General features: G+C 48.7%; 1 protein-coding gene across 1 annotated transcript in view; it reads left to right on the top strand.

The window, feature by feature from the left end:
* Rnf216 (ring finger protein 216) overlaps positions 1–17,539 on the top strand; it is a 103,689-nt gene extending 86,150 nt beyond the window's left edge. Inside the window, exons 15-17 of the mRNA XM_051161098.1 lie at positions 4,512–4,734; positions 15,863–15,932; positions 16,396–17,539. Coding sequence (XP_051017055.1) covers positions 4,512–4,734; positions 15,863–15,932; positions 16,396–16,712 — 610 coding nt within the window. The 3' untranslated portion in view covers positions 16,713–17,539. The remainder of the gene's footprint in view (positions 1–4,511; positions 4,735–15,862; positions 15,933–16,395) is intronic.
* The last annotated feature ends 9,071 nt before the right edge of the window (positions 17,540–26,610 follow it).

The raw sequence follows: 26,610 nt of genomic DNA on the forward strand, positions 1-26,610 counted from the left end.
CATACAGAAGGCAAACACTGACACCCATAAAATGTTGAATAAATTAAAGAAAATAATGAAACATATTTCTAAAGATTGCTGAATTGACATCATCCAGTTGGAAAAATGGGGAGAAAGGGCAAAGAAAAGAATGAACAGACTCTAAGGGACCTGTTGCACATTATATTCCTATTAAAAGGGTACAAAAGGGCAGCCTGGTCTACAAAGTGAGTTCAGGACAGCCAGGCCTGTTACACAGAGAAACCCTGTCTCAAAAAAAGAAGGTACAAAAGAGACCAGAGAGACTACTTGAAGAAAGAATAGGTGAAAACTTCTCAGATTAGGGACATGAACCAGTGCTCAATAAAGGTCTGAAACAAGGCACACAAGAGTCAAACTGCTGAAAGCCAAGAGACGCATTTTGGGTTTTGGTTTGTTTTATTTTGGTTTGATTTTTTGAGGTGGTATTCATTTGTTTATTCTCAGTACTAGAAATTTAACCTAGGGCTTTGCACATGCCTGGCATGTACTCTTTCACGGAGCTAGTCTCAGCTCAGATAGAGGTCCTGAAACCAGCAGGAGACTATAGCCCAACCAGAAAACAGGTCATTTCAGTGGCTGTTTCTTTAGGAAAATGAGCAGTCACTTGTGCTCGTTGGCATTAGCCATCAGAGAAATACAAGTCAGGCTGTAGCAAAGTAACTGTTAGGGTAACTACAGCCAAATGCTTATTTGGTTTTGTTTCTGGAGGGTGGGTGGAATTACATGTCTCCCTTGGTCATCTCCATCTCTGTCTCTCTGTGTAGCCCTGGCTGCCCTGGACTCACTTTGTATACCAGGCTAACCTCGAACTCTCAGCAATCCACCTGCCTTACCTCCCCGTGTGCACCACTGTACCTGGCTCCATCCTTTTTTATTTGGCTCAGCATTTAAGAGCACTTGCTGTTCTGTCTTAGGGTTACCATTGCTGTGACAAATCACCGTGACCAAAGCACCACTCATCATCAGGGCAAGAACCTGGAGGCAGGAACTGACAGGGCTCTTGGAGAGGTGCTGCTTACTAGCTTCCTCATCATGGCTGACTCTGCCTGCTTCTTACAGAACCAAGGACCACCAGCTCAGGATGGCACCACATACAATGAACTGTGCCCTTCTTCGTAGATTGTTAATTAAGAAAATGCCCTACAGCTGGATCTTATAGAGGCACTTTCTCAATTGAGGTTCCCTCCTCTCAGATAACTCAATAGTTTGTGTTAAGTTGACATAAAATTAGCCAGCTCCCTTTCCAGAGACCGAGGTCATTTCCTAGCACCTACATGGTGGTGCACAACTGTCTATATCTCCGGTACTTTCTTTTTTTAACTTCATGGACACCAGGCATGTACATGGTACACACACATGCATGTAGGCAGAACACTCACACATATAAGATTAAATAAATATTTTTTTTTAAAAATAGCCAGGCATGGTGGCACACGCCTTTAATCCCAGCACTTGGGAGGCAGAGGCAGGCAGATCTCTGTGAGTTCAAGGCCAGCCTGGTCACAAAGAGTCCAGGACAGCCAAGGCTACACAGAGAAGCCCTGTCTCAAAAAAAACAAATAAGAAGAAAAAAAAATTTGTGTTAGCCAGGCGTGATGGCGCACTCCTATAGTCTGGGAGGCAGAGGCAGGCGGGCCTTTGAGTTCGAGGCCAGCCTGGTCTACAGAGCTAGTTACAGGACAGCCAAGGCTACACAGAGAAGCCCTGTCGTAAAAAAAACAAAAAGAAAAAAAATATATCAGGACTGGTGGCAATCGCCCCCACCCACTAAACCATGTCACCAGTACTTGACCTTATTTTTGAGACAGGGTTTCTCATTGAAGCTAGAACTCACCAGTTCAGCAAGACTAGTTGGCCAGCAACCCCAAGGATCTTCCTGTCCCTACCTTTCCAGTACTGGACTGAGAGACGTGCACTGCCACAGTTGGCTTTGTGTGTGCATATGCCTGGTTTGTTTATCTGTTGTTTTGGATTTTTTGAGACAAGTTTCTTTGTGTGCCTTGTCTGTACTGGACCTCAAACTCACAAACTTGGCTTGTTGTGGGTGCTAGAAATCTCACTTCAAGTCCTCATGCTTGTATATGGCACTTCTTTGTCTTTTTTTTTTTTTTTTCTTTTAAGCTAGCCTAGGCTAGTTGTGGTACACATGTAAATCCCAGCTCTCAGGAGAGAGGGGCAGGTAGATCTCTGTAAGTTTGAAGTCAGCCTTGTCCACATAGGGAGATACAGACCAGCCAGGACTACTTAGTAAGTTCTTGGCAGAGAAATGGGAAGTATGGACAGAAGAGAGAGAAGGAAATCCCCAAAGATTACTTCCCAGCATGCTTAGGTAGTGAAGCCCAACTAGTGACAGAATCATGGGGTGTCAGCTGCCTGTGCAGAGGATGTCCGTGAGTCTTCCTGTTGAACATGAGGTCAGCAGACACAGCCAGCTTCAGCTCTGGCTTCTCTTCCTGTCCTGCTTCTGGGAGCACATCCTGTGGGACTCTTTCCTGCCTACCTACCTCACAATCTTCTTGCCAGCCACCTCTAACAAAACCAGCAGCTATGGCGCCTCAGTTCTGTTGGGCAGCACATTCTCATTGTAGCAGCCCTTTTTTTAATATAGGCCTGTTCTGGCCCTTTTTGTTTTGTTTTTATTGTGGTGGTAGTAGTTTTCTCGAACTCTGTCTGCCTCTGTCTCTGCTAGGATTATAGACGTGCACCACCACCGCCTGGTAGAACCTTGAGTCTTAGCTAGCAACATTAAGAAATGTCTTCAGGCCAGGCATGGTGGCGCACACCTTTAATCCCAGCACTCGAGAGGCAGAGGCAGGCGGATCGCCGTGAGTTCGAGGCTAGCCTGGTCTACAAAAGTGAGTCCTACATAGCCAAGACTGTTACACAGAGAAACCCTATCTCAAAAAAACTTTTTAAAAAAATAAAAAGGAAGAAATGTCTTGCTCAATAACTAAACTCATTGTGCTACTCTCAGCTGGCAGTGTAATAGAGTCATTTTAAGTCTTCCAGGTGCACGTTTGTTTGTTTGTTTGTTTGTGATAGGGTTTCTCTTATAATCCAGGCTGTCCTGTCCTCAGACTCACAGTGATCCGCTGCCTCTGCCTCCCAAGTGCTGGGATCTGGGTGCATTCTTAATCCCATAACAGGAGATAGAGGAAGGCCGATCTCTGTGAGTCTGAGGCCAGCCTGGTCTACCTGGTGAGCTCCAGGCCAGCCAAGGCTTTGTGAGACCCTAACTCAAAAAAGTAATTAGTTAAACTTGGTCTCCTATTCAACAAAATCTAGAGATCATTTGTTCTTCTGTAACTTGAACTAAGTGTAAATTCTTTCCAAGCTAAAGTTCTACTTTTCTTCATCTCAGGCCACTAGCAGATTGAACCAAGAAGCAGCCAGTTTCCTAATGTATTTTACTATTTTTAGTGCATGTTCTGGTATCTGAACAGCAGAATGCATCAGTGTTGACATATCTGTCATGCAGTGGAAGCATTTCCTGCTGAGACTTACCTCTAGATCACAGCACATCCTGCTGGATTCCATCTCTGGCTCACCTTGTAGCTGACTACCCTTTGTCTCACTAGCAAGCCTGTTTTGACCCTGTCTTCCTTCCCTCTGCCTTCAAGGCCCTCAGTGTAACAGAGAAAGGGGAAGGGTGTTGGTTTGTAATTGGGAGCAGTACTACAAAATAACAACACATCCAGAAGTTCCTGGCAAAAGTGGTGTGCCCTCCTATCAGTTTAGATGGCTCTAGAATCAGTCTCACTATGGGGGAACTGTGAGAGTGTGAGCTTTTGCATGAGAAGCATGTTCTTTCAACAGGGAAGTAGTAGACTGCCCATAAGATTGCCCATTCCCAGGCGGAGTGTTAAGAGATCCAGGCTGTCTAGATTTGGGTTCCCAGTTCTTTTTTTGGTTCGTTTGTTGGTTGGTTCTTTTCAAGACAAAGTTTCTCTGTGTAGCCCTGGCTGTCCTGCACTCCCTTTGTAGACCAGGCTGGCCTCAAGCTCACAGAGATCCACCTGCCTCTGCCTCGCAGAGTCCTGGGATTAAAAGGTATGCGCCACCTGGGCTCCCGGGTCTTCTTAGTCACTAGCTTTGCATAAATAAGATTTGGTTTAGGAAGAAACTCAGTTTCTTCTCCCTGTTGTTAACCCGTAGAGTCATTTTTCTAAAGTTAAATGCTAGACATTATACCACATGGCTTTATAGCTTATCTGGATTGCAAAAACACTGTTAGATTGTTGTGCTTTCCCAATTTAAAAGTGAGGAAACTGAGTCACCAGGCAGTTGGGAAATTCACCCAATGTAATCCAGTTGATAAACTTTAAGCCCAGTGCTCAAACTCTAAAACACAGGCCCTTTTCAGTGTTTGAATGTCACTGAAAGTCTCAAGCAGTCGTTACATGTGGGGAAACATAAACAGTAAAGGCCACAGTGGCTTTCACTGTGCTTCAATTTCCCTGCCAACTAAAGTTGTTGTTTTCTTTTGTCAGTGAAGAAAAAATGACTGCTGCTCGCATTAGAAAATGTCACAAGTGTGGGACTGGCCTTATCAAATCCGAAGGCTGCAACCGCATGTCTTGCCGCTGTGGTGCCCAGATGTGCTACCTCTGTCGAGTTTCTATCAATGGCTATGACCATTTCTGCCAGCATCCTCGCTCTCCAGGAGCCCCTTGCCAGGAATGTTCCAGGTGCTCCCTCTGGACCGACCCCACTGTGAGTAGATGCATATCGGCCCATTTCCACATATGGGAAAACAGCCATACATTCCTGTAATCAAAAATATTTTGTATATATGTGACAGGTTCTAACTCATGGAAGCATACAAGAAATTGCGTAGGCCAATAACCACAGGGAAGACTGCACAAAGTACACTAGGTGTGGTGGGCATGCCTTGTACCTATTCTTAGGAGGCTGAGGTAGGAGAATCACTGAGATCAGCCAAGCAACTGAGAGTGACCCCATTTTAAAAAGTCACGTATCGGAGGTCAGGGGACCTCCTGCCTTTCATCCCAGCATTTGGGAGGCAGAGGCAGAAGGAGGCAGATCACTGTGAGTTTGAGGCCAGCCTGGAGCAAGTCCAGTGATGCTATGGCCCAGGCGTTCCTCCACCAGTAATTTTGTGTCAGGAGCAGGTTCCTATGGCCCACTGTGTCAGTGCTGCTTTGAAGGACCACCTTGGGAATTACCTGGTTGTGAAGCTCAATGAGACCTCCAGCAGGCCTCTCCTCTGTCTCCAAGGTGGACTGTGGAACAGAGTAGAGGTTTTGTGTGTAGAAAGTCTGATCTTCCCAAATGTCTGTCTGGTTGTGTGGAGGCAGCCTACATGGGAAGGGATACGCCTCAGTTGCTTAGAAAGCCCTGCGAGACAGGCCTGGCCATTCCGCCGACTTCACCACCACCTGTCTGACTTACGTCTCTGGAGGTTCGGGGGCAAATGAGTCTTTCTCCTAGATTGGGGTTCTTTCTAGCGCCCTCCATATCTCTAAACATGGCACGTGGGCATTGGCACACAACACTGGGACGTTAGCAGCCTGGGCTGTGCTTGTTCTCTCCCCACCACCCCCCACGCCTCTTCCCCATTGTGAAATTCTGCTTGCACCTTGTCTGTCTGCCATAGCAGGTACCTGCCCCGTTTTCTTGTTGGATTGCCATCTTGTGGCCTGAGGAAGGTTCTGTGGTCACTCAACCTTTGAAAAGAAGGTCAGGCAAATAGCAGTCCCTCTGATTTCCTCCAAACCATAGTGGAGATTTTGTTCCACTTGTCCCATTCCCATCAAACCAGGGATCAGCCTGGTTTCCTTCATTCTCACCAGGAGACGGATTGAATTCCAACCTAGCATCTGCTGAGTCCTCTGAGAACACAAAGCCATTCAGAATCACCAGAGACAAAGCTTGCACTGTCCTGCTCCTGACCTCTGCTTCATTAACCAGCAGGCCAGGAAGAAGCGCGCATTGTCAGCAGGGAATTGTTCCTGCACAGCTTGGGGTGCAGAGGAGCTTGAGCCCTTAATGATGAGAGGTAGTTTAGGAGCCTGGATGGACTCTGTGCTAAGGGCTCAGTTGATGAGTAGTAGTCCTTCCTCTGTTTGCTACCACAAATACCTTGCCATGAGTATCCGAGAAACTAGTTATGATGCAAGCTGCCTTCCTGAGGAAGAAGGGAAAACAAGAGCAATGTGGGACGAGGGACATAGCCCAGTGGTGTGCTTGCATGCCATGTACAAGGCCCTGAGTTCAAACCCCAGTGCTGCCCAAAAAAGAGGATGGGCAGATATTGCTCTGCATCTACCTCACCTCCAAAAAAGGCCAAAAAATAACTAAAAATTATTATTAAGTTGAGTATGCTGGAAAACAACAACAACAAAAAGCTGAGTATGCTGGTGCATGCCTTTAATCCCAGCACTCGGGAGGCAGATCGCTGTGAGTTCGAGGCTAGCCTGGTCTACAAAGCGAATCCAAGACAGCCAAGGCTACACAAAGAAACCCTGTCTCGAAGAACAAAACACACACATACATACATACATACATACATACATTTTTTTTTTTTTTTTTTTTTAATAAAAGTAGATCTTAAGAGCCAGGCATCATGAGGGTTCATAACAGTGTGATCTCAGAACTTGGGAGACAGGAGAGGAGAGGATCAACATGAGGCTGACTTCAGCTACAAAGTGAGACTGGCTCAGGGCCAAAAATGACAAGGTCAGGGCTTGTCTTGGATTTGGGCTTAGTGGTTTGCTCTGTGCTGGTGTTTTATAGTCTTGGAGATAGGGCGTAAGACCTAAGACCTGCCCAGCTAGCACTGTACCACTGAGCTATAGAGCCCGAGCTCTGTTTTTCGCTTGAGGTTGTGTTTTTTGAAACAGGGTCTCATTCGGCATTCCTACTGCCTCATCTCCCCAAGTGCTGGGGTGACAGGTGTGAGCCATCACACCAGGATTCTATGTATTTGGAGCCTGCTCTGAGAAAGCACTAGGGCTTTCCTGCCAGTTCATGGGAGAGTGCCACAGCACCTAGCCATCAGGGTAGGAGGCTGGTAGTGAGATTATCACGATGTTTAGCTGCCATCATGTATGCAGTGCTGTGGTGATGTGCTAAGGCACCTGTCTTCTCCCAGTTTCACAAATGAAGATTGATGTCAGCAAATAGTAGCTCAGCTCTGTGCCTGTCCCAGGGCACCAGTGCTCAGGTCACCTGTCCCCAGCCCCTGTCTTCTCCCCTCAGTAGCTACAGCACCTTGGAGATCCTGGTTCTAGTGGCCCTTCAGAAACAGCTTTATTCAATATTCTTGCTTTGCATGGCATTGTACACAGGCCCTAGGTTTACAGGGTCCCTGCCACTTCCTTCCATTTGGCCTAGAATCAGTCTGCCTGCAGACATGTACTGTGGACTGCCCATCAGCCACATGGTGTAGAACCTCCCCATTCCTCTTAACATGGAAGGGAAGAGACTTACTGTATGGGCCTCATCTCTCCTCAGAACGCAAATCATGCTGCCCATGGCTTAAAATAGCTGAAAGTCTCTTAGTGAAATAGCAGTCAGCCTCCATGTCCCTCATCAACCCCATTTTCAAAACCTAGCTGTGCATGGCAGCACAAGTCTTTAGTCCAGGCACTTGGGGTACGGAGGCATCTCTGAGTTTGGGGCCAGCCTGGTCTACACAGCAAGTTCACAGCTGGGGCTACATAACAGGGAGGCCCTGTCTCAAAAACAAACTAAAAGGAAAAACTAGCCGCCAACTCTTGACAGCTGGCTTGACTTATTTCTAGTCACTGTCTTCAGTTCCATTGTATCTGTAAGAAGATACAGAATGGAAAGTGGGTGTCATCATCTGAAGTGTTTATGAAACTTCCCACCCAGTACAATGCTTTGTGAATGTTAGGGGTGATTTTGACTGACAGCGTGGCAGTGGGGGCATTTGTTTTCCATTTTTGCAGATTAGGAGAAGTGTTCAGGATCCTGGACTTGGTAAAGCCAGAGTGGAAGAAAGCTCAGGGCATCTGCCCATGAAGGCTTCCTCTACAAGTAGATGGCCAAGAGGTGCCCGCAGGGACTCACTGGACTCCTTCCCAGCTGAGCAAGCTGCAGATGGAAGGAGAGGCCTTTAAGCTCCACCTCCCTGGTGGGTACCAGGTCACCAAAGGACTCTGTCAGCCAGGCAGCCGTCCAGTGATTCCCCTGTGCCAATGAAGCCATCTTCAGCAGAGCCCAGCAGGCACCTTCCATACTGCCTCCAGTCCTTGTGAAGGAGACATTCGGCTGCCTGGCCTGTGGGGCTAAGAAGATGGCTGCTGAAGCTAGAGCCTGGTCTGGAGCCTGTGTAATCTTTGCTCCTCCCCAGCACGTTGTCCATTTCCCTCTGCACAGCATGTGCCTCCCTGAGCTGGGCTTTCCTCTCATGCCCCATCCCCCAATTTCCTGCTGTAGGGAGACAGCTGGGGTGGGGGCTAGGGGCTGCTGTTGCTCAGGCAGCCCTGCAACTGAGCTGGGAATAATTTGAAACTAAATCTCCAGCCCTTTGGAAGCCTTTCACAAAACCCTTGCAAGTTTATTAACAACAGCTGTGGCCACACATGACCAGAATCCTGGCCCATAATCATGGGGGAAAGGGGCTGGGGTTGGGCAGCAGCAGCAGTCTTGCCTGTCACCTTTTAGAGGAAAAGAAAGCTAAGTCAAGTCACCCATGGCTACATGAGCCTGGCCAGCAAGTAAGCAAATAGTGAGGCTCAGGTTTGGACTCTTAAGGTCTTGGAAGGGAAGACCTTAGCAAGAAGAGCTCTGGGCCAAGTGCTCGTGCTTGTGGGTCTGCTGATGGCTGTTAGTAGCAGACTTACAAAGACAGCCTCTGTCCCCACTCCACTACTTGCAGTTTCTTTGTCCAGATCCTGCTTCATAGACAGCTGTGGTGTTAGTGTTTGAGGGACATGCAAAGGTCTTTGCAGTTCTGCTCTTAATGAGAACTTCTCTGGTAATTTCTACCTCACTTCCTGTGAGTTTCTAGAACAGCTGGGCCCCTGCTTTTTCCCTCCACCTCTGGGCCTAACTCCCAAGGCCTTCTGTGTCCTGCTGAGCTCAAAGAACTCAAGGATGAGAATTAAATCCTCCCACCTCCTTTTCTTTATTGAAATCTCTTCCAGGGACCTGCTGGGTGTGACGCCCCATATGATACTTCATCTTTTGTCCACCCTGGGGTGCTCCATGTATGTCCTTCCCCATTCTCACCAAATTCTGATGATCTAAGGGCTTGCTTCTTAAGAGAGCTGGAGATGTCAAAGACAGGGTTTCTCTGTGTAGCCTTGGCTGTCCTGGACTCCCTTTGTAGACCAGACTGGCCTCGAACTCAGAGATCTACCCACCTCTGCCTCCTGAGTGCTGGGATTAAAGGTGTGTGCCACCGGGCCTGGCTGTAGATCTGTTTAAAGTAAATAACTACACAGAGAGAGCCCAGGAGCCAGGGGAACACTGCAGAACTTCTCTCTGTTGCCTGTGACCAAGGCAGACAGGTGGGGGTGGATGTCAACTGGGCCTCCTGCCCTATCCCTAGGAACACTCTCACTTGGGCTGACTCTCAGCCATGTCTCTGCCTCTCCGGGCTTACTATACCCTGCCTGCCTATCCCTGTGTGTGAACATGAGCCATGGTGCAGGGTGGCAAGTACAGACCAGCCTTCTAGGGTGAAATCTCAGGAATTGTCAAAGTTGAGTCAGAAAGAAAAAAGAAAAAAAAAAAAAAAAACCGTTGAAAATATACCAGTATGTTCCTAGGAGTAACTTCTGGTAAGAAATGACCAGCAGATGTTTGGTTTTTTTATTTTTGTTTGCTGGTTTGTTTGAGGGTTTTTGTTTGTTGGTTTGATGGATTCTGTTTGTATTTTCACAGCTGGAGATTAAACCCAGGGCCTGTTCATTCTGTGCAACATCCTGTCAGTGAGCTACACTTTGCTCCCTCAGTTGTTGTGTCTGTTACTTTAAACAAGACCCACTGGCAGACCTACAGCTTGGAGCTCCAGGCTTGGGGTCTAGCTCTAACTCCACTTTCAGAAACTGTTTTGCCAAGGAAATGAAGAGACTGTGTGATGGCTGATCTTGTCATCAACTGACACACCTGGGAAGGGGAACCCTCAGTTGAGTTGCCTCCATCAGATTGACCTGTGGGCATGTCTGCTTTAATGAATATATACTTTTTCTTTTCTTTCTTTCTTTTTTTATTTTTTATTTTATTTTTTCTTCCATACAGGGACTCCCTGTGTGGCCTTAGCTAACCTGAACACACTATGTAGACCAGCCTGACCTCAAAATCAAAGCTTCTGCCTCCCAAGTGCTGGGAATAAGGCATGTACCACCTCACTCAGCAAACATAATACTATTTTAAAGATTTCTTGAGATAGGGTCTCACTATATAGCCCTGGCTGGCCTGAAACCTGCTATGGAAAGCAGACTGTCTTCAAACTCAGAAATCCTTCTGCTGTCTGAGTCCTGAGATCAAAGGTGTCTTCTGCCACAGACCAGCTTTTTTTTTTTTTTTTTTTTTTTTAATTTACCTTTATTTATGTGTTTGACTGTTTTGCGTGTGTGCATGCACGCAAGAGAGAGACAGACAGACAGACAAGTGTGCTTGCTGCCTACTGAGGTCAGAAGAGAGCATTAAATTCCAAGGGATGATTGTGAGCAGCCATGTGGATGCTAGGGACAGGTCCTCTGTGAGAGCAGCCTGTGCCTCTCAACCACTGAGCCATCTCTCCAGCCCCTTTCATTGTTTCTCATTGTGTGTGTGTTTGTGAGCACACCTGTGCAGGTATTCACAGACACATCAGAATCAGTGGGTTTGGAATTACAGGTGGTTGTGAGCCCCTACCCCACAGTGGGTACGGGGACCAGGCTGAGCTCTGTAAGAGAAGCATGTACGCCGAACCATCATCTCCAGTGTGTGCTAGCGCCTTGGCCTTCTACATCTCATAGCTTAACATCCATGAGTGAGAATATTTGGGAGCAGGAGAAATAGCATCTGTTCAGAGCAAGGCAGAGGCTGAACGAAGTAGGCCTCTGACTTAGAAAACATGGTTTGGGACCGGGTGTGGTGGCGCACACTTGTAATCCCAGCACTCAGGGAAATAGAAGCAGGTGGATATCTGTGAGTTCAAGGCCAGCCTGGTCTATTAAGAGAGTCCAAGACAATCAAGGCTACAAGAGAAACCCTGTCTCAAAAAAGAAAAGTAAACCATGATTTGGGCGACCAGGTGCTCAGGGTTGTAAGGTGAGACTGCCTACGTAGAAGCTGAGTGTGCCTTAGGAATTCCTAATTTTCCCACAGAGTTGCCTATGACAGATTTGATGGACGTAATTCCTCCGTTGAGGGTCCCTCTTTTCAGGTGTGTCAAGTTGACAACCAGAATTAGCCCTCACAGAGACCCTTTACTCTTTGAACAGGCTGGGAATAGTGTCAGTGCTAGACCCCAAACCTGGGTCCGGAGCCCCAAAGTTGTAGGTCTTCCAGTCACGTCTACTACTTACCCTATGGCTATGGCCAGGCAGGCTCCAGCTTCCTGTAAGTGACTCCGCCTGTGGCCCTGCTCGCTCCTGCCTGCCGTCCTCTTTCCTCCTGTTGTTCCTATTCCCAGCAGCCCACACACAGCAAGCCCTTTCAGCCCTTGCCCAGTGCCTCTCACTCAGGGGACCTCGAATGTCTCCCTAGGGCCTCCATTACCCCATCTGTCTTCAGCCTTCCTCCTCTCAGTATTGCTGATTCTTCTTCAGTTAAGACAATATGAGTATTAGATAAAAACTGTATGTCATTCCTGCCTGCCTTAGCTTGAAGAACTTAAACTGAGGGGAAACTCCTGGGTATGGACCCTCCACTCAGTGAAGTAGGAAGTGACCAGAGTATACACACTGGCTGAATGTGACCTTTTTCTCTTAAAAAGAAAAAAAAAAAAGCCAGGCCCGGTGGCACACACCTTTAATCCCAGCACTCGGGAGGCAGAGGCAGGAGGATCTCTGTGAGTTCGAGGCCAGCCTGGCCTACAGAGTGAGTCCAGGACAGCCAGGGCTACACAGAGAGACCCTGCCTCGGAAAAAAAAGAAAGAAAGAAACACAAATCCCTTTTAAAGTTGTTAAGCACATCAAAAGCCAACCAATACAACTGTTTGCTCGAGCTTATTTGTTTGTTTTTTAGATGGGGCCCTAGCTCAATAGCCTGTCGTGGAGCTCACAGACCTTCCTGTATCTTCAGAGTGGAGGCCACAGCCCCGTGCCCGTGCCCTGTCTGTCTGACTAGCAGCTCACTCATGACTCATCATACGTTATAGTTGAGCCCCATCATGCCTGTAACAGAGACTGACGCAGGCGCCCAGGGCGTCTCCAGACTCCCACACAGATTCAGGAGGAATGGTCTTAAGGATACTTGACACACCAGGGAGTGATCAAAACATAGGAAGGAACAAGAGGAAATGCTGGGGTGGCTGCTTCCTGTGCTGAGGAAGGACTCTTGAGCAGCAGACTGGGGTTCTGCTGAGAAAGCTTGCCTCATTCCCCTTGCCAGTGCTGTGCATGCAGAGGGAAAGGCACTATGATTGCATTAGTCCACAGGGACTCACCACAGGAAGCCTGAGGTAGAGATGAGGCAGGCATCAACATGCAGGTGCCCTCATACTGCCACAAGCAGCCTAGAGCCTTCTGTCTAAAAAGAGCAGCTTCTGCTGAGCATGGTAGCACACGCCCTTAATCCCAGCACTCAGGAGGCAGAAGCAGGTGGATCGCTGTGAGTTCGAGGCCAGCCTGGTCTACAGAGTGAGTCTAGGGCAGCTAAGGCTACACAGAGAGACCCTGTCTCAACAAAAACAAAACAAAAGAGCAGCTTCTGTGTCCCTTAGGTTCCAGCCATCCTCCGCCACAGATGCAGCAAGGTTCTATCTGGACATTTCCACCTCAGAGCATATGCACTTGGCCAGGAGAACCATGGTTTCCAAGTCAGAGGTGCTATCTTCAGTCTCTGCCTGGTTCTGAACAGATGCTATTTTTTTTTTTCTCCCAAGTATTTCCCCCTATAATCGGTTAAATTCATGGATCTGGAAGGCCAGCTATATTGCTCTTCCTAATTTGAGTCCGAGGAGCCAAAACAAGGCCGTCCAGTCTTCTCTGCTCTGAAATGTCATAGCAGAAAGTCCATGGTGAAGAGTCGGGTACTCAGCACTGAGATGTGTGGGTGCTATAAGGGACCACACTGCTTCTGTCCTCGCCTTTCCTGTACCTTTCAAGACAGTGCACTCAACTGGGTCACAAGCTAAAGGAAAGAAGGCAGAAAAACCCCACCATTAAGCTTTGAAAACTTTCCTAAACTGTAGATTTTTTCAAGAAAACTATCCGAGTGCTACTGGGATTTTTTTAAAAAGGCATTCTTTGTAGTCCAGTTCCATCAAGCCAGATATGAACAGTCACTTTCTCTGGGACATCAGTTTTGTGCTCTATGGAAGTTAGAGTGAATGGGGGGGCTTGGGGTTTTTTTGTTTGTTTGTTTCTGTTTTGTTTTGTGTTTTGTTTTTTGTTGTTGTGGTTGTGGTTTTGGTTTTTTGAGACAGGGTCTCTGTGTAACCTTGACTGTTCTGGACTCACTTTTGTAGACCAGGCTGGCCTCGAACTCAACAGTGATCCGCCTGTGTCTGCCTCCCAAGTGCTGGGATTAAAGGCGTGTGGCACCACCGCCCGGCTCATATAGAGTGTTTTATGCATCACCTAACAGGTGTGTATGGGCCACAGTACTCCTCCCAGGCAGTGGACATGGCTGTTATTTTACAATATCTAAAATGTTTGATGGGAACTGGACTTTTGTTCCTCCTTGTCAGAGGAGGCCAGGTGTGACAATATCTCTTGGCACACTGAGATACGCACTTAGAATTCCCAATGCCAAGGAAAGCTTAATTAGGATCACTTCTGTGACTTGGCAGCTGAGTCCTGGAGAATGTGAGTGTCCACTGGTGTTACCCAGGTTGCCACAGAGCCATCTTCCGCCACTCTCTGCTAAAGCCCTTCATCAAGGCGAGGGAGTGTGCTGCATAATGACACACACTCTGTGGGTGGCGGTCTGTCTCATGGGCTGAAGTTCAGCAGCGGCCTTAGCAGTAGTGTGTCACAGAGCAGCACATCTCTCTAATGAGATTCCTGACCCGAGGGACACAATAGCCATGTGGTGAGATCACTGGTCACTGCGTGCCTGTGACCTGAGTCACCTGCAAGTAGGTGACAGACTTCTCCAACAAGAGGTCCATGGCTGGGGGATGGAGAGATGGCTCAGTGGTTAAGAGCACTGGCTGCTCTTCCAGAGGTCCTGAGTCCAATTCCCAGCAACCACATGGTGGCTCATAACCATCTATAATGTGATCTGGTGCCCTCTTCTGGTGTGCAGATGTACATGCAGGCAGAGCACTGTACACATAATAATAAATAAATAAACCTTAAAAAAAAAAAAAAGAGGCCCAGGGCTGTGCTCTTTGTCAGAGTAGGGCCTTGTCTTGAGAAAGAGGCCCACAAGATGATGCAAGTGGTAAAGGAGCCTGCAGCCAGACCTGAGAGCACGCATGGCAGGAGAGAACCAGCTTCTGCCAGTTGTCCTCTGACCTCCACACAGGAATCGTGACATAAACACACAATAAGTAAATGTAATTTTTAAATTTTAAAGAAGAGAGGAAGCCAATGTTGTCAAAGGTAGGCCAGGAGACACGGCTTGGAGAGTCAGTGTCCCAGAGCCTGTTACTCACGGAAACTTGCCCTCATCCCCCATGTTGGTGTTTTGAGACAAGGTCTCATGTACCCCAAGGTGGCCTTGAACTCCCCGAATAACCAAGGATAACTTTAAACTCCTGATCTTGCCTCTACCTCCCAAGTGCTGGGATCACAGACATACACCAAATTTGCCTGTCCATAGTAACTCTTAGGAAAGCAAAGCTCTTTCTTATGCTCTCAGCTGGTTCAGTTGATGTGTCAAGGTCTGCTGTGTGCCAGCCCTGCTTCCGATAGACCACCATCCCTTGAGACCTCCAGCTGGCCGAAAAGATACCCACCATCTTGGTGGGTCGTCTTTTGGTTTCTCTCTGTGTAGGGTCTCACTGTGTAGCCTTCACTAGAACTCATTCTGGAGACCAAGCCATCCCTCCAACTTAGAGATCCTCCTGCCTCTGCCTGCCCAGGGCAGAGATTAAAGGTATTGCATTCTGACACCCAGCCCTTAGTAAGGGTTTTCAAAACCGTGAGTAGACCTTTTGTCCCAAACTAGAGAACCATGTTGCAAGCTACTCATGAGTGAGAGGAAGCAAGCATGGATGATGGTTCTGACAAAAGTCCCATTCTCCCTCCAAGCACATGGAGATACGGGAACAACACATGGCACCAACCTAGCCACTCACAGTTGGCCTGTGTGCAAGGTACCTGTAGTTCTTGACCCAACAAGGGACAACTTATTCTCCCTTTGCTTTGTTCCCCCTTTCTTTCTGTCCCACTGAAGCCAGACCTCTGCTGCAGGGCTGCTGCCACCAGGAGCCACAGGCAGCTTCCACTCAGCAGGGCCTTCCTGTATTCAGAGAGGTGGGTCCAAAGGCCTGCTGTGCCCAGAGCTGCAGCTTGGAGAGGAGAAAAGCCACAGGCTTTAGCCCTTCTGTCATCTTCCCCTGGCCCACATGCAGCTGCCTTTCTGCCACAGACCCCACTCAACAACCCCTCAGGCCTCTTTATTAGAAGGCTAGCCAGCTGGTCAAGGAGAAAGATGCAGGAGATAGGAACGCACTGCACTCTGCCCCATGACCCTGCTTCTCGGTGCTGCAGGCTCATTCTCTGATGTTTTTTTTTTTTATTCTAGGAAGATGATGAAAAGTTGATTGAGGAAATCCAAAAGGAAGCTGAGGAGGAGCAGAAAAGGAAGAATGGAGGTGAGTGTTCTTCCCGGACATTGACGGGACTTGGGGAATCCCTGCCCCTCAGGGCTCACTGCTCAAGCCGTGGGTTCAGTTTGGGCTCCCCTATGATCAAACACTCCAAGAGTGTGTTTAAGCTCTGGAGGCTCTGAAGGGACAGCTCATATGGGCTGTGCCAAGCTAGACAAACATACTGCCCTCTGTGGGCTGTGGGTTGACCTTAGGAAAGTATACATTTGCCCTTTGGCATCTTGCTCTGATGGGCAGTCGGTGTCTTTTGTATTAAATTTGAGATTGGCCACCACTTCTTGGCTCAGAGGAGAGTGTACTGAGAGTCAGGAGTGGCCCTCCTATGCTGGGCTGCCCTAGAGCCTTCCAAGCCCTGGCAGAATCAGAAGGGGCATACGATGCCCTAGTCACAGGTAAAAATCTACTGGAGTAGGTTTGGTCTACTCACTAAACCCCACCTTCTTTTCAGAGAACACCTTCAAACGCATTGGGCCCCCGCTGGAGAAGCCACCCGAGAAAGTGCAGCGAGTGGACGCGCTGCCACGGCCTGTCCCACAGAACCTGCACCCACAGATGCCACCCTATGCCTTTGTGCACCCACCCTTTCCCCTGCCACCTGTGCGGCCCGTGTTCAACAACTTCCCCATCAACATGGGCCCTGTGCCTGCGCCCTATGTGCCCCCTCTGCCTAATGTGCGTGTCAACTACGACTTTGGCCATGTGCACGTGCCTCTGGAGCACAACCTGCCCATGCACTTTGGCCCTCAGCCGCGGCATCGCTTCTGATACCCAAAGTCCTGCCCAGCCACACTGAGTCTGCAGGAGGACCCAATCTCACCTTCTGAGGAGGAGTGGAGCCCTGGCTTCCCTCTTGAGGGTGGGCTCGTGTCCTCCTCCTCTTTCCTTTACAAAGTTCACTGCTCCTTCCGGTCTGACACCCTTTGGGTGCAGACTCTCACTGGGAAGCTCCCTAGTTCTGCCATCTTAGCAGCTGGTACAGTGGCCTGACCCTCCCCAGCAGACAGCTGAAAACCCAAGGGGAAGTGGCCTGCCGTCCCCAGGCCAGGGCTTTCCCCTTGCTGCCCAAGGCCCACTCAAGTTCAAGGGTCTCCCAAGAGTCTTATGTGGCGCAAGTTTTGTTCTGTTGTTACCTAAAAAGGTCACTCCTATTCATGTAGTTTGAGCTAGAGGTTTTTGTGGGCTGTTTGTCCCCATGATTGAAAAGTCTGGTTTGAAATATTTCCCTAGGGAACTGCTGAGAGCCAATAGTCCTGACACATGGCATCAACAAAGGGGCTTTTTGGGAAGCTGTCACTTATTACTGGGCTCCCCCTTTCCTGGAAGAGACCTTTCTGGTCAACAGCCTGGGATGAGCAGCATCTCAAAGATGTTTTTTGATTTCCCTAAGGGTACAGATGACCTCATGGAGCTGCTGCATCTGTCACAGCAACTCTCCTGCCTGCTCGCCTGTCCCCTCATGAGTTAGCAGTAGAAGCAGGCAGAGAGAGAAGCCCTACCTCCATGCTGAGGGCAGCTGGCTTCCCTAAAGTCAGATGAGAATCCAGGCCTGCGTAGAGTCTCTGACATGCTCCCGCTGCCTGTGCCCCTCCTGCCCAGACCAGGTCTTCGTGCATCCCTCCAGCCTATTTGCTGAACAGGGGCGGCAGCAGGTGGTGCTTTCTCAGTTGAGTTGGCTGTCCTTGTCCTCCCATTGCTCTGGGGTTGTCCCACGTTCAGAGCGTGCAGACTTGGAAATGGGAAGACTCCCTGAGTGCCCATGGCCACTTGAGTGTGGGTGGGGCGTACACAGTGGTGACTCAGGAGCCCTGCCAGGGGTTACCTGAGCTGTGCTACTAGTCTGAATGACAGTGCCTTGGAAAGATGGGCCACAGGCTGCACGACAGGATCCTCTAAGTACCTTAACTATTATTGTATCCGTGTACTCTGCACCTCTCCAGAGGCCCCCACAGGGGGTGGGTTACTTCAAGCACTGCCCCTCCAAGGCTTCATGAGCCATTGGACTGGGCACCCAGTTCTAGTTCTACCCAGTGCCCCCATCACATTGCTCCACCAAGAGGCCGGGTGGAAAGCCTGACAGTTCCTGGGGTAGCTGGAAGAACAAGCCAGGCAGGTGCCACCCAGACCTTGGCACTCAGGTGAGGCCAGGGTCATGTCTGAAAATACAGTCTGTGGCACACATGGCTGCAGGGATCCCCAAGGCAGCTGGCACCTTAACCTCTGGGACCCAGGCTGCTTCCTGGTTTGAGAAACTGCCTAGCCACTCCCAGTGTATTTGCCTTAAAACTGGAGAGAATCTAGTATTTGCACTTAGCAAAAGGTTTCAAAGTTTAAAGTGCATGATCTCACTTTGTACAAAAGAAAAAAAATGAAGTAGATGGTTAAATGTTTTCTTTACCTTTTGGTAGTAAAAATAGAGAAACCAAGTCTGTTTAAACTACTGTGTAAAAAGACTGTATCATATGTAACTTGAATTCCATGTAAATAAATGTTTGTGAACACTTCTCTTGGCTCTGCTTGTCTCCACTCAGATGACAGGTTCCCAGAAGCCCTTAGGTGCAAACAAGCACCATATGCCACTCACTTCCCCAAGAAAGGCAGCAGTATAGGGTGGGGAGAAAAGACCCCTTTCACCTGCCAGGGGAGAAACTCAGTGCCTTGGCTTCCAACCCCCATTTAAGTTGTCTTAGCAAAGAATGTCCTCGAAGATCGCACAGGCAGTCCTTGGCAGACTCCATTCCAAGAGGCTTCCCAGTGTAGCATTAGCCCTGGGCTAGCCTCATCCAGCTGACAAGGCCAAGAGAACAGGACCAAGTCTGGCATGGGCATTCCTGGCCAATCTGGCAGGAAGGAGACCATCTCCCTGCATTCCATAGACAGCACCGCACATCTTTACCACCACAGGGCCAGGAAGGCCTGGGCACAGGGAAAATGGGACCTGCAGGTGGAGGAGGGCCCGGACAGCACTCCAAGAAAATACAGTGTCCTTTCCTGCCATTTGTTGTGTTACTGGATTTGTTTCGCATCTGAGAATTTTTCTGCTGAAGTAAAATTTGGGGGCAAAATTTTTCTGCATTGCCAGCTCTCAAAGCAGTCATTGCCTACAGATTTGCTCAATTGTCCCCAACCATCCAGAGCTGTTCCTGCATTATGAAAGTGGTGGCTGGGGCATTGCAGCCAGATTGTGCCAGTAAAGCTGTCCATCCTGCCTTCTGTGTGACAGTGGTACCCTCACCTTTCCTAGGCTCTACTTGCAGGGCTTCATGGCTGCCTTTGTTTGTTTTGTTTGTTTTTCAAGACAGAGTTTCTCTGTGTAACAGCTCTGCCTGTCCTGGAACTTGCTCTGTAGTCCAGGCTGGCATCAAACTCAAGGAGATCTGCCAGCCTCTGCCTCCCAAATGCTGGGATTAAAGGTGTGCTGCACCACCACCACCACCTGGCCCACGCCTTCATTTTCATAAGTTTTTCCAGACTCCTCCCTCCTATATACACTTCCCTGGATACCATGTACACTGGAGGAGTTTAACATATGGTCTCTGGGGGCTGGAGAGATGGCTCAGAGGTTAGGAGCACTGACTGCTCTTCCAGAGGTCCTGAGTTTAATTCCCAGCAACTCTTCTGGAATGCAGGTGTACGTGCAGCCAGCACTGTATACATAATTATAATTAATAAATCTTAAAAAAAAAAAAAAAAAGGATAAAGTAAATCTAGTCCTGGCCAGACTATAACTCAACTATGTAGACTAAGCTGGTCTCAAGTAGATTTGCCTGCCTCTATCTAGTGCTGGAATTAAACCTACAGATTTCTGTTCTGATACTCCACTGTAGATTTATCCAATGTCTCAAACATTGCCCTAGTTAAAAATAAGTAAGTCCAGCTGGGCATGGTGGTGCATGCCTTTGATCCCAGTGCTCAGAGGCAGAGGCAGGAAATTTTCTATGAGTTCGAGGCCAGCCTGGTCTACAAAGTCCAGGACAGCCAAGGCTACACAGAGAAACCCTGTCTCAGAAAAACAAAATAAATCATCAAGGGCTCCAATGTTGTTGCCATTACATCCAGACTCTGTAAACACTCTGTGCATAATGGGTCACAGGTGCTATCCGAGTTGGACCACTTTCAAACATGGAAAAGGAGCTTTGTAACCCAGGCTAGCCTTGAGCTCTTAAAGTCCATTCTGGCCGGGCGTGGTGGCTCACGCCTTTAATCCAAGCACTCGGGAGGCAGAGACAGGCAGATCGCTCTGAGTTCGAGACCAGCAAGACAGCCAAAGCAAGACACAGAGAGACCCTGTCTCGAAAAACCAAAAAAAGGCCCATTCTGTCCCCAAACTTAGAACTGTGCCCTAAGTTCTGGGATGTGTATAGCATCTGTATGGGAGTACAGGTGTGAACACATGCATGCCTATGGAGGCTGATTACCTGTTCACGTGGTTCTCCATATATATATTTAGTTGGTTGGTTGGTTTTGGTTTTTCGAGGCAGGATTTCTCTGTGTAGCCTTTGCTGTGCTGGAACTCACTCTGTAGACCAGGTGTAGACCAGGCTAGCCTTGAACTCAGAGATCTGTTTGCCTCTACCTCCTAAGGGCTGGGATCAAAGGTGTGCACCCCCAGGTAAATTTCACATTTGTTTGTTTTTCAAAACAAAGTTTCTCGGGGGGCTAGAGAGATGGCTCAGAAGTTAAGAACACTGCCTGTTCTTCAAAAGGTCCTGAGTTCAATTCCCAGCAACCACATGGTGGTTCACAACCATCTATAATGAGATCTGGTGCCCTCTTCTGGTGTGCAGGTGTTACGTGCAGGCAAAACACTGTAATACTTAATAATAAATAAATCTTTTTTTTTTTTTAAGTTTCTATGTATAACAAGAGCCCTTGCTGCCCTGGACTCAATTTTTAGACCAGACTAGCCCCAAACTCTCAGAGATCTGCCTGCCTCTGCCTCCTGAGTGCTGGGATTAAAGGCATGCGCCACCATGCCCGGCTAAATCTTATTTTTCAGCCCTCCCTGATCCTAGATTTCACCAGCTTAGCTAGGCTGGCTAACCAGCAAACCCCAAGAGTCTTATTTCATCCTTATGGGTACTGAGACAACACATACCCGCCCCAGCTGGAGTTTGGGCTTATATAGAACTTGAATCCCCAAGCTTCTGTGGCAAGCCCTTTGCTGACTGAGCCATCTAGCCCTTCTGTATAACATCTTTGCTTTGGGGGTGTGGGGGTGGGGGGTGGGTAGGGTGGCAGGATTGGGTGGTTCTTGCTCTAATACGCATGCTTCAGTTTCCCTTCACCTGCCTCCTGCCCCCTCCTTGCCTCGGGGAGGGGGAGAAAGTCAACATAGTCTTCCTATACAGCCTGAACTTGGACTCCTCCTACCTTGGCCAGGTGCCAATGTGCCCGGCTGCCTTTGGTCTACAGCACTACAATCCAGCAAGGGTTTTTCCCTCTCAGGGTTGCAGCCGAGTTTACGCCCTCTTGCCACAGGCTCCACTCACATCCTTCAGTGCTGGCACTGGTGTGGTGCCAGCACTCTGGTCTTATGACCCCTGGGGGAGACAGTCAGTGCCATAGTCCTGAGGGCTGTCTGTGTCATCCCTCAGACAGGATTTAATGAAGCATCCATCCCTCCCGTTGCTTCCTCTGCCAGAGGCTATTTGTTTTGCTTGACTGGATGGGACAGTGGAGTGAAGATTTCATCTCTCGCTGTCAGGCTCGGCCCGTCCCTGTCAAGTGATAATAGACAGCTCTGCTGTGGTCGTCCTAGGATTGTCTGTCACATTTGTCCAGTGAGTCCTCCTGGCTGTTGGAGCCCAAGCTCTGGGACCTGTCATCTGTCATTAAGGCAGGAATCAAGACGTATTCTAGCTGGGAATGGGGACAAGCCTTTGATCCCAGCACTTGGGAAGCAGAGATTACAGCTCTCTCTGAGTTCCAGACCAGCTTGGTCTGCATGGTGAGGTTTCCTGTCTGGGGGGCAAAAAGTGTATCCTAGGGTGAGCAGAGCACACAGCCTCAGGGAAAGCATTTGCCACACCAGCCTGACAAACTGAGTTCAATCCCTAGAGCCCTGTAGATGTGGAAGGAGAGCGTTGTCCCCTAACCTTCACTCCACATACTTAATGCATACACTTACAGTAATAAAAAATAAGATAAAAGGGGCTGGAGAGATGGCTCAGCGGTTAAGAGCACTGTCTGCTCTTCCAGAGGTCCTGAATTCAATTCCCAGCAACCATCTATAACTTCATCTGATGCCCTCTTCCAGCCTGTAGGTGTATATGCAGACAGCACTGTATACATAATAATAAATAAATCATTAATAAAAAAATAAATAAAAGAATAAAAAAAATTAAAGCTGTGTCCTAAGCGGGCATGGTGGCACATGCTTATAATCCCAGCAGAGACAGCCCTCGGCATTCAAACCCAGCTGGATATGCTTAGTGAATTGTAAGGCCACATAAGGAGACTTTGTTTGTGGGGAAGGGGGGCCTGACGACTGTGAGTTCAGCCCCCGGATCCCATGGGGGGAGGTGGGTACCAACTCATGAGAGTTGTCCTCTGATCTCCAGACTTGCACCATGACACTGAACATACATCCACCGCTTCATATACACAGGCTATAGATATACACAACACAATACTTTTTTTTTTTTTTTTAGGGGGGGGGGTTTTCGAGACAGGTTTCTCTGTGTAGCCTTGGCCATACAATACATTTTTTTTTTTTTTAATCAAACTTTAGCTGGGAGTAGTGGGGCATGCCTTTACTCCCAACACTTGGGAGGCAGAGAGAGCTCTGGAGTTGGAGGCCAGCCTGACCTGGTTGGTCTATATAACAAGTCCAGGCCAGCCAAGGCTACTTAATGACTTTAATGTCCTCTTCCTTGAACTGTGAGCATTCAAGAACAGACTGGTATGATAACAGGAGAACAAAGCAGGGCTCGGAGAGCCTGCCGTGGTGAGCCAGGCCTTTAATCCCAGCAGCACTCCAGAGGCAGAGGCAGTGGGATCTCTGTGAGTTCTAGGCCAGCCTGGTCTGTAAAGCAAGTCCAGGACAGCCAGGGGTCTGCTTAACAGAGAAAACTCTGTCTCGAAAACAAAAACAACAACAACAACAAAAAAGAAAGGCATAACAGGGTCGGGGTGGGAGGGAAAGCTGGAGAGAAGGCTTAGAGGTTCAGTAAGAGCACTGGCGGCTCTTCCAGAGGTCCTGAGTTCAATCCCCAGCAACCCCATGGTAGCTCACGACCATCTATAATGAGATCTGATGCTCTCTGAACACTGTATACATAATAAATAAATAAATCGTTAAAAAAGAAAGAAAGGGCCAGGTGTGGTGGCGCACACCTTTAACCTCAGCACTCGGGAGGCAGAGGCAGGCGGATCGCTGTGAGTTAGAGGCCAGTCTGGTCTACAAAGCAAGTCCAGGACAGCCAAGGCTACACAGAGAGACCCTGTCTCAAAAACAACCAAAATAGAAAGAAAGAAAGAAAGGGCACAAGGATGTTAAAGGGATGCTGTAGGTGGAACCCAGGGCCTCAGGCACTCTAATAACTGAGCTACAGCCTCAGACCTCAAAAGAGCATATGTAAGCCAGGTGATGGCTCAGGCCTTTAGTCCCAGTACTCAGGAGGCAGAGGCAAGAGGATCGCTGTGAGTTCAAGGCCAGCCTGGTCTACAGAATGCGTTCCAAGACAGCCAGAGCTACACAGAGAAACCCTGTCTCACAAAAATGATGATGGTGGTGATGATGATGATGATGATGGTGATGATGATGATGATGGTGATGATGATGATGGTGATGATGATGATGGTGATGATGATGATGGTGATGGTGATGATGGTGATGGTGATGGTGATGATGGTGATGATGATGGTGATGATGGTGATGATGATGGTGATGATGGTGATGATGATGATGGTGATGATGATGATGGTGATGATGGTGATGATGATGGTGATGATGATGATGATGATGGTGATGGTGATGGTGATGGTGATGATGATGGTGATGAACATTGATAGCCCCCTGACCTTTGTGGCCACACCAGCCCACACAGGATCTGAAGGCATGCTGATGGGCCCAAAGGCATCTCTCTCCCTGTTCCACTCTGACGGGGCACAGGACCAACCTGGAAGACATCATCAGAGCTGACAGAGCCACAGGAAATCAGGATGCTGTGTTCAGCCCTAGCTTTTGACCTCTTTCCCCATCTGTGGCACTAACGCTCCCATTAATAATCTCCTTAGGGCCATTTTCCAAACCCCCAAAAGAGTATAAACAACCATTTGGCACAGAAACACATCCTCAGCCCCAGGTCAGGCTCTGGCAGGCTCAGGAGATAGATAGATTGGAAGAAGGATGCTATGTATTCGTGTATTTGGCTCGGTGTCCTATGCCTGCCATCTCAGCACTCAGCAAGACAATCATTACGAGTTGGAAGTCGGCCTGGGCTACGTGGTAAGTTCAAGACTAGCTGGGGGAACAGAATGTGGCCTCACGGAGAAGAGGAATAGAGAAAGAAGGGAGGATATTCCAGAAGAGGGTGAGGGTTGAGAAGGAGAAATGATGGCTCACATCTGTGGTCCAACACTCTGTAGAACTAAAGGCCAGGCTTGACTACAGAGTGAATTCAAGACTAGCCTAGACAACTTAGTAACACCCTGCCTCAGCTATAGAGGGAAGGGAAGGGAAAGAGAGGCGAGCTGGAGGGAGACGAGAAAGGAAGGAGAGGGGTTAGGGAGAAAATGTTTGTAACCCGGAAGGGCATTTGCTGTGAATTCTATGAAATGGTCTTGATGAAGGCAGTGGGACCCCCACCCCCTCGGAAGACACGTCAAAGTTGGCTTGATGTTTTTAGGATCATCGAGGTAAAGTTATCTTTGCCAGTGTCATATAGTATGCAAGTCGCTCTAGACAGGTAAAGTCTTCCGTTTTTTTCACAGCTGCAAAATGGAGGCTTGGTTGGGTAGCTCTCCACCTGCTCCCTGTTATCCTGGTGCCCAATGGGAAGTGTTCAAAGTCTGCGGAGATGCTCACTAGAAAGGTTTCCATTGCAACGGTTGTTTGAGTCATTCACAGCAGCTGAAAAGAAGCAACTCGGCCAAGGGTGGTGATGCAAGCATGTCATCACAGCCACTTCCTCTACCACTGAGCCGCACCCAGCACCTCACTGGGGGAATCTAGGCAGGGAAAGAGGAAAGCCACTTAATGGAGAGAGGAAAGAAGAGTAATCACAGAGTAAGATCAAGGCTAGGCTAAGCAAATTAGTGAGACGCTATCTGTTTCAAATAATAAGAGAGCTGGGGTGTGGTTCAGTGGTAGAGCACCTGCCTAGAATCCCCCAGTGAGGGGCTGGGGTGTGGCTCAGTGGTAGAGCACCTGCCTAGAATCCCCCAGGGAGGGGCTGGGATGTGGCTCAGTGGTAGAGCACCTGCCTAGAATCCCCCAGTGAGGGGCTGGGGTGTGGCTCAGTGGTAGAGCACCTGCCTAGAATCCCCCAGGGAGGGGCTGGGGTGTGGCTCAGTGGTAGAGCACCTGCCTAGAATCCCCCAGTGAGGGGCTGGGGTGTGGCTCAGTGGTAGAGCACCTGCCTAGAATCCCCCAGGGAGGGGCTGGCTCAGTGGTAGATGGCTTATTCAGCATGATTGAACCAACTGGCTTCAATTCTCTGCACATCAAAAACATTCTCTGCTTAGCCTTTAATCTGAGCTCCTAAACCTGCACTCAGGGAGAACACTGTTCCCCACCCTCACCGCTTTTTCTGCCAGGATCCTCCCCCTTGTGTTGCTGGGGCCCCAGACACTGTCCTAGTGAGGTCTTAGCCAGCAGTTCTGCAGGAAAGGCTATTGCCAGAAGGTTATGGTTCTCCATCCAGTAACTCCAGCACCAATATCTGAGGCAAGAGCATCAGGAATCCAAACCGAGCCTGGACTACTTAGTGAGATGTTATGTCAGAAAACCAGAAACAACCAGGTGTGCAAGTTAGCCATGCCTTAACCCCAGCACTCGAGAGGCAGAGGAAGATGGATCTCTTGTGAGCTCGAAGCCAGCCCGGTCTACAAAGTGAGTATCGGGCAGCAAGGCTGCATACTTGCTAGGCAAGCACTCTACCAACTGAACTACATCTCTCATCTTGTGTGCTTTGAAACAGGGATCTTTTTTTGGTTTTGGTTTTGGTTTTCCGAGATAAGGTTTCTGTATAGCCTTGGCTGTCCTGGACTCACTTTGTAGATCAGGCTGGCCATGAACTCACAGCAATTCGCCTGCCTCTACCTCCCAAGTGCTGAAACAGGATCTTTTACGTAGCTCAGGCTAACCCCTCAAAGTCCAGAGTCTCCTGGCTCAACTTCCCCAGTGCTGGGATAAGGTTTTTTGTTTGTCTGTTTGTTTTGGCTTGGTTTTGTCTTTTTTTTTTTTTTTTTTTTAATCTGGCCACATTTATTTAAATGTCAAATGAGCCAGGAGTTGCCCTCCAAGGAATTTTCTCAGACATTTGCACAAAGGTTCATGGACATAGTGGCTTCTACAGCCATCTTTGTTCTAATGATGAATGAGACGTGATGCCTGGGACAGCGAGTGGGGGGATGTAGATAAGAGATGACATTCATCCACTCCCAGAGTACAGGATGAAGGCACAGTGAGGCCTGTCCCTGCGGATAAGGAGAACAGGAG

Source organism: Acomys russatus, chromosome 19 (genome assembly GCF_903995435.1).
Source record: "Acomys russatus chromosome 19, mAcoRus1.1, whole genome shotgun sequence".
Classification (NCBI taxonomy): Eukaryota; Metazoa; Chordata; class Mammalia; order Rodentia; family Muridae; genus Acomys; species Acomys russatus.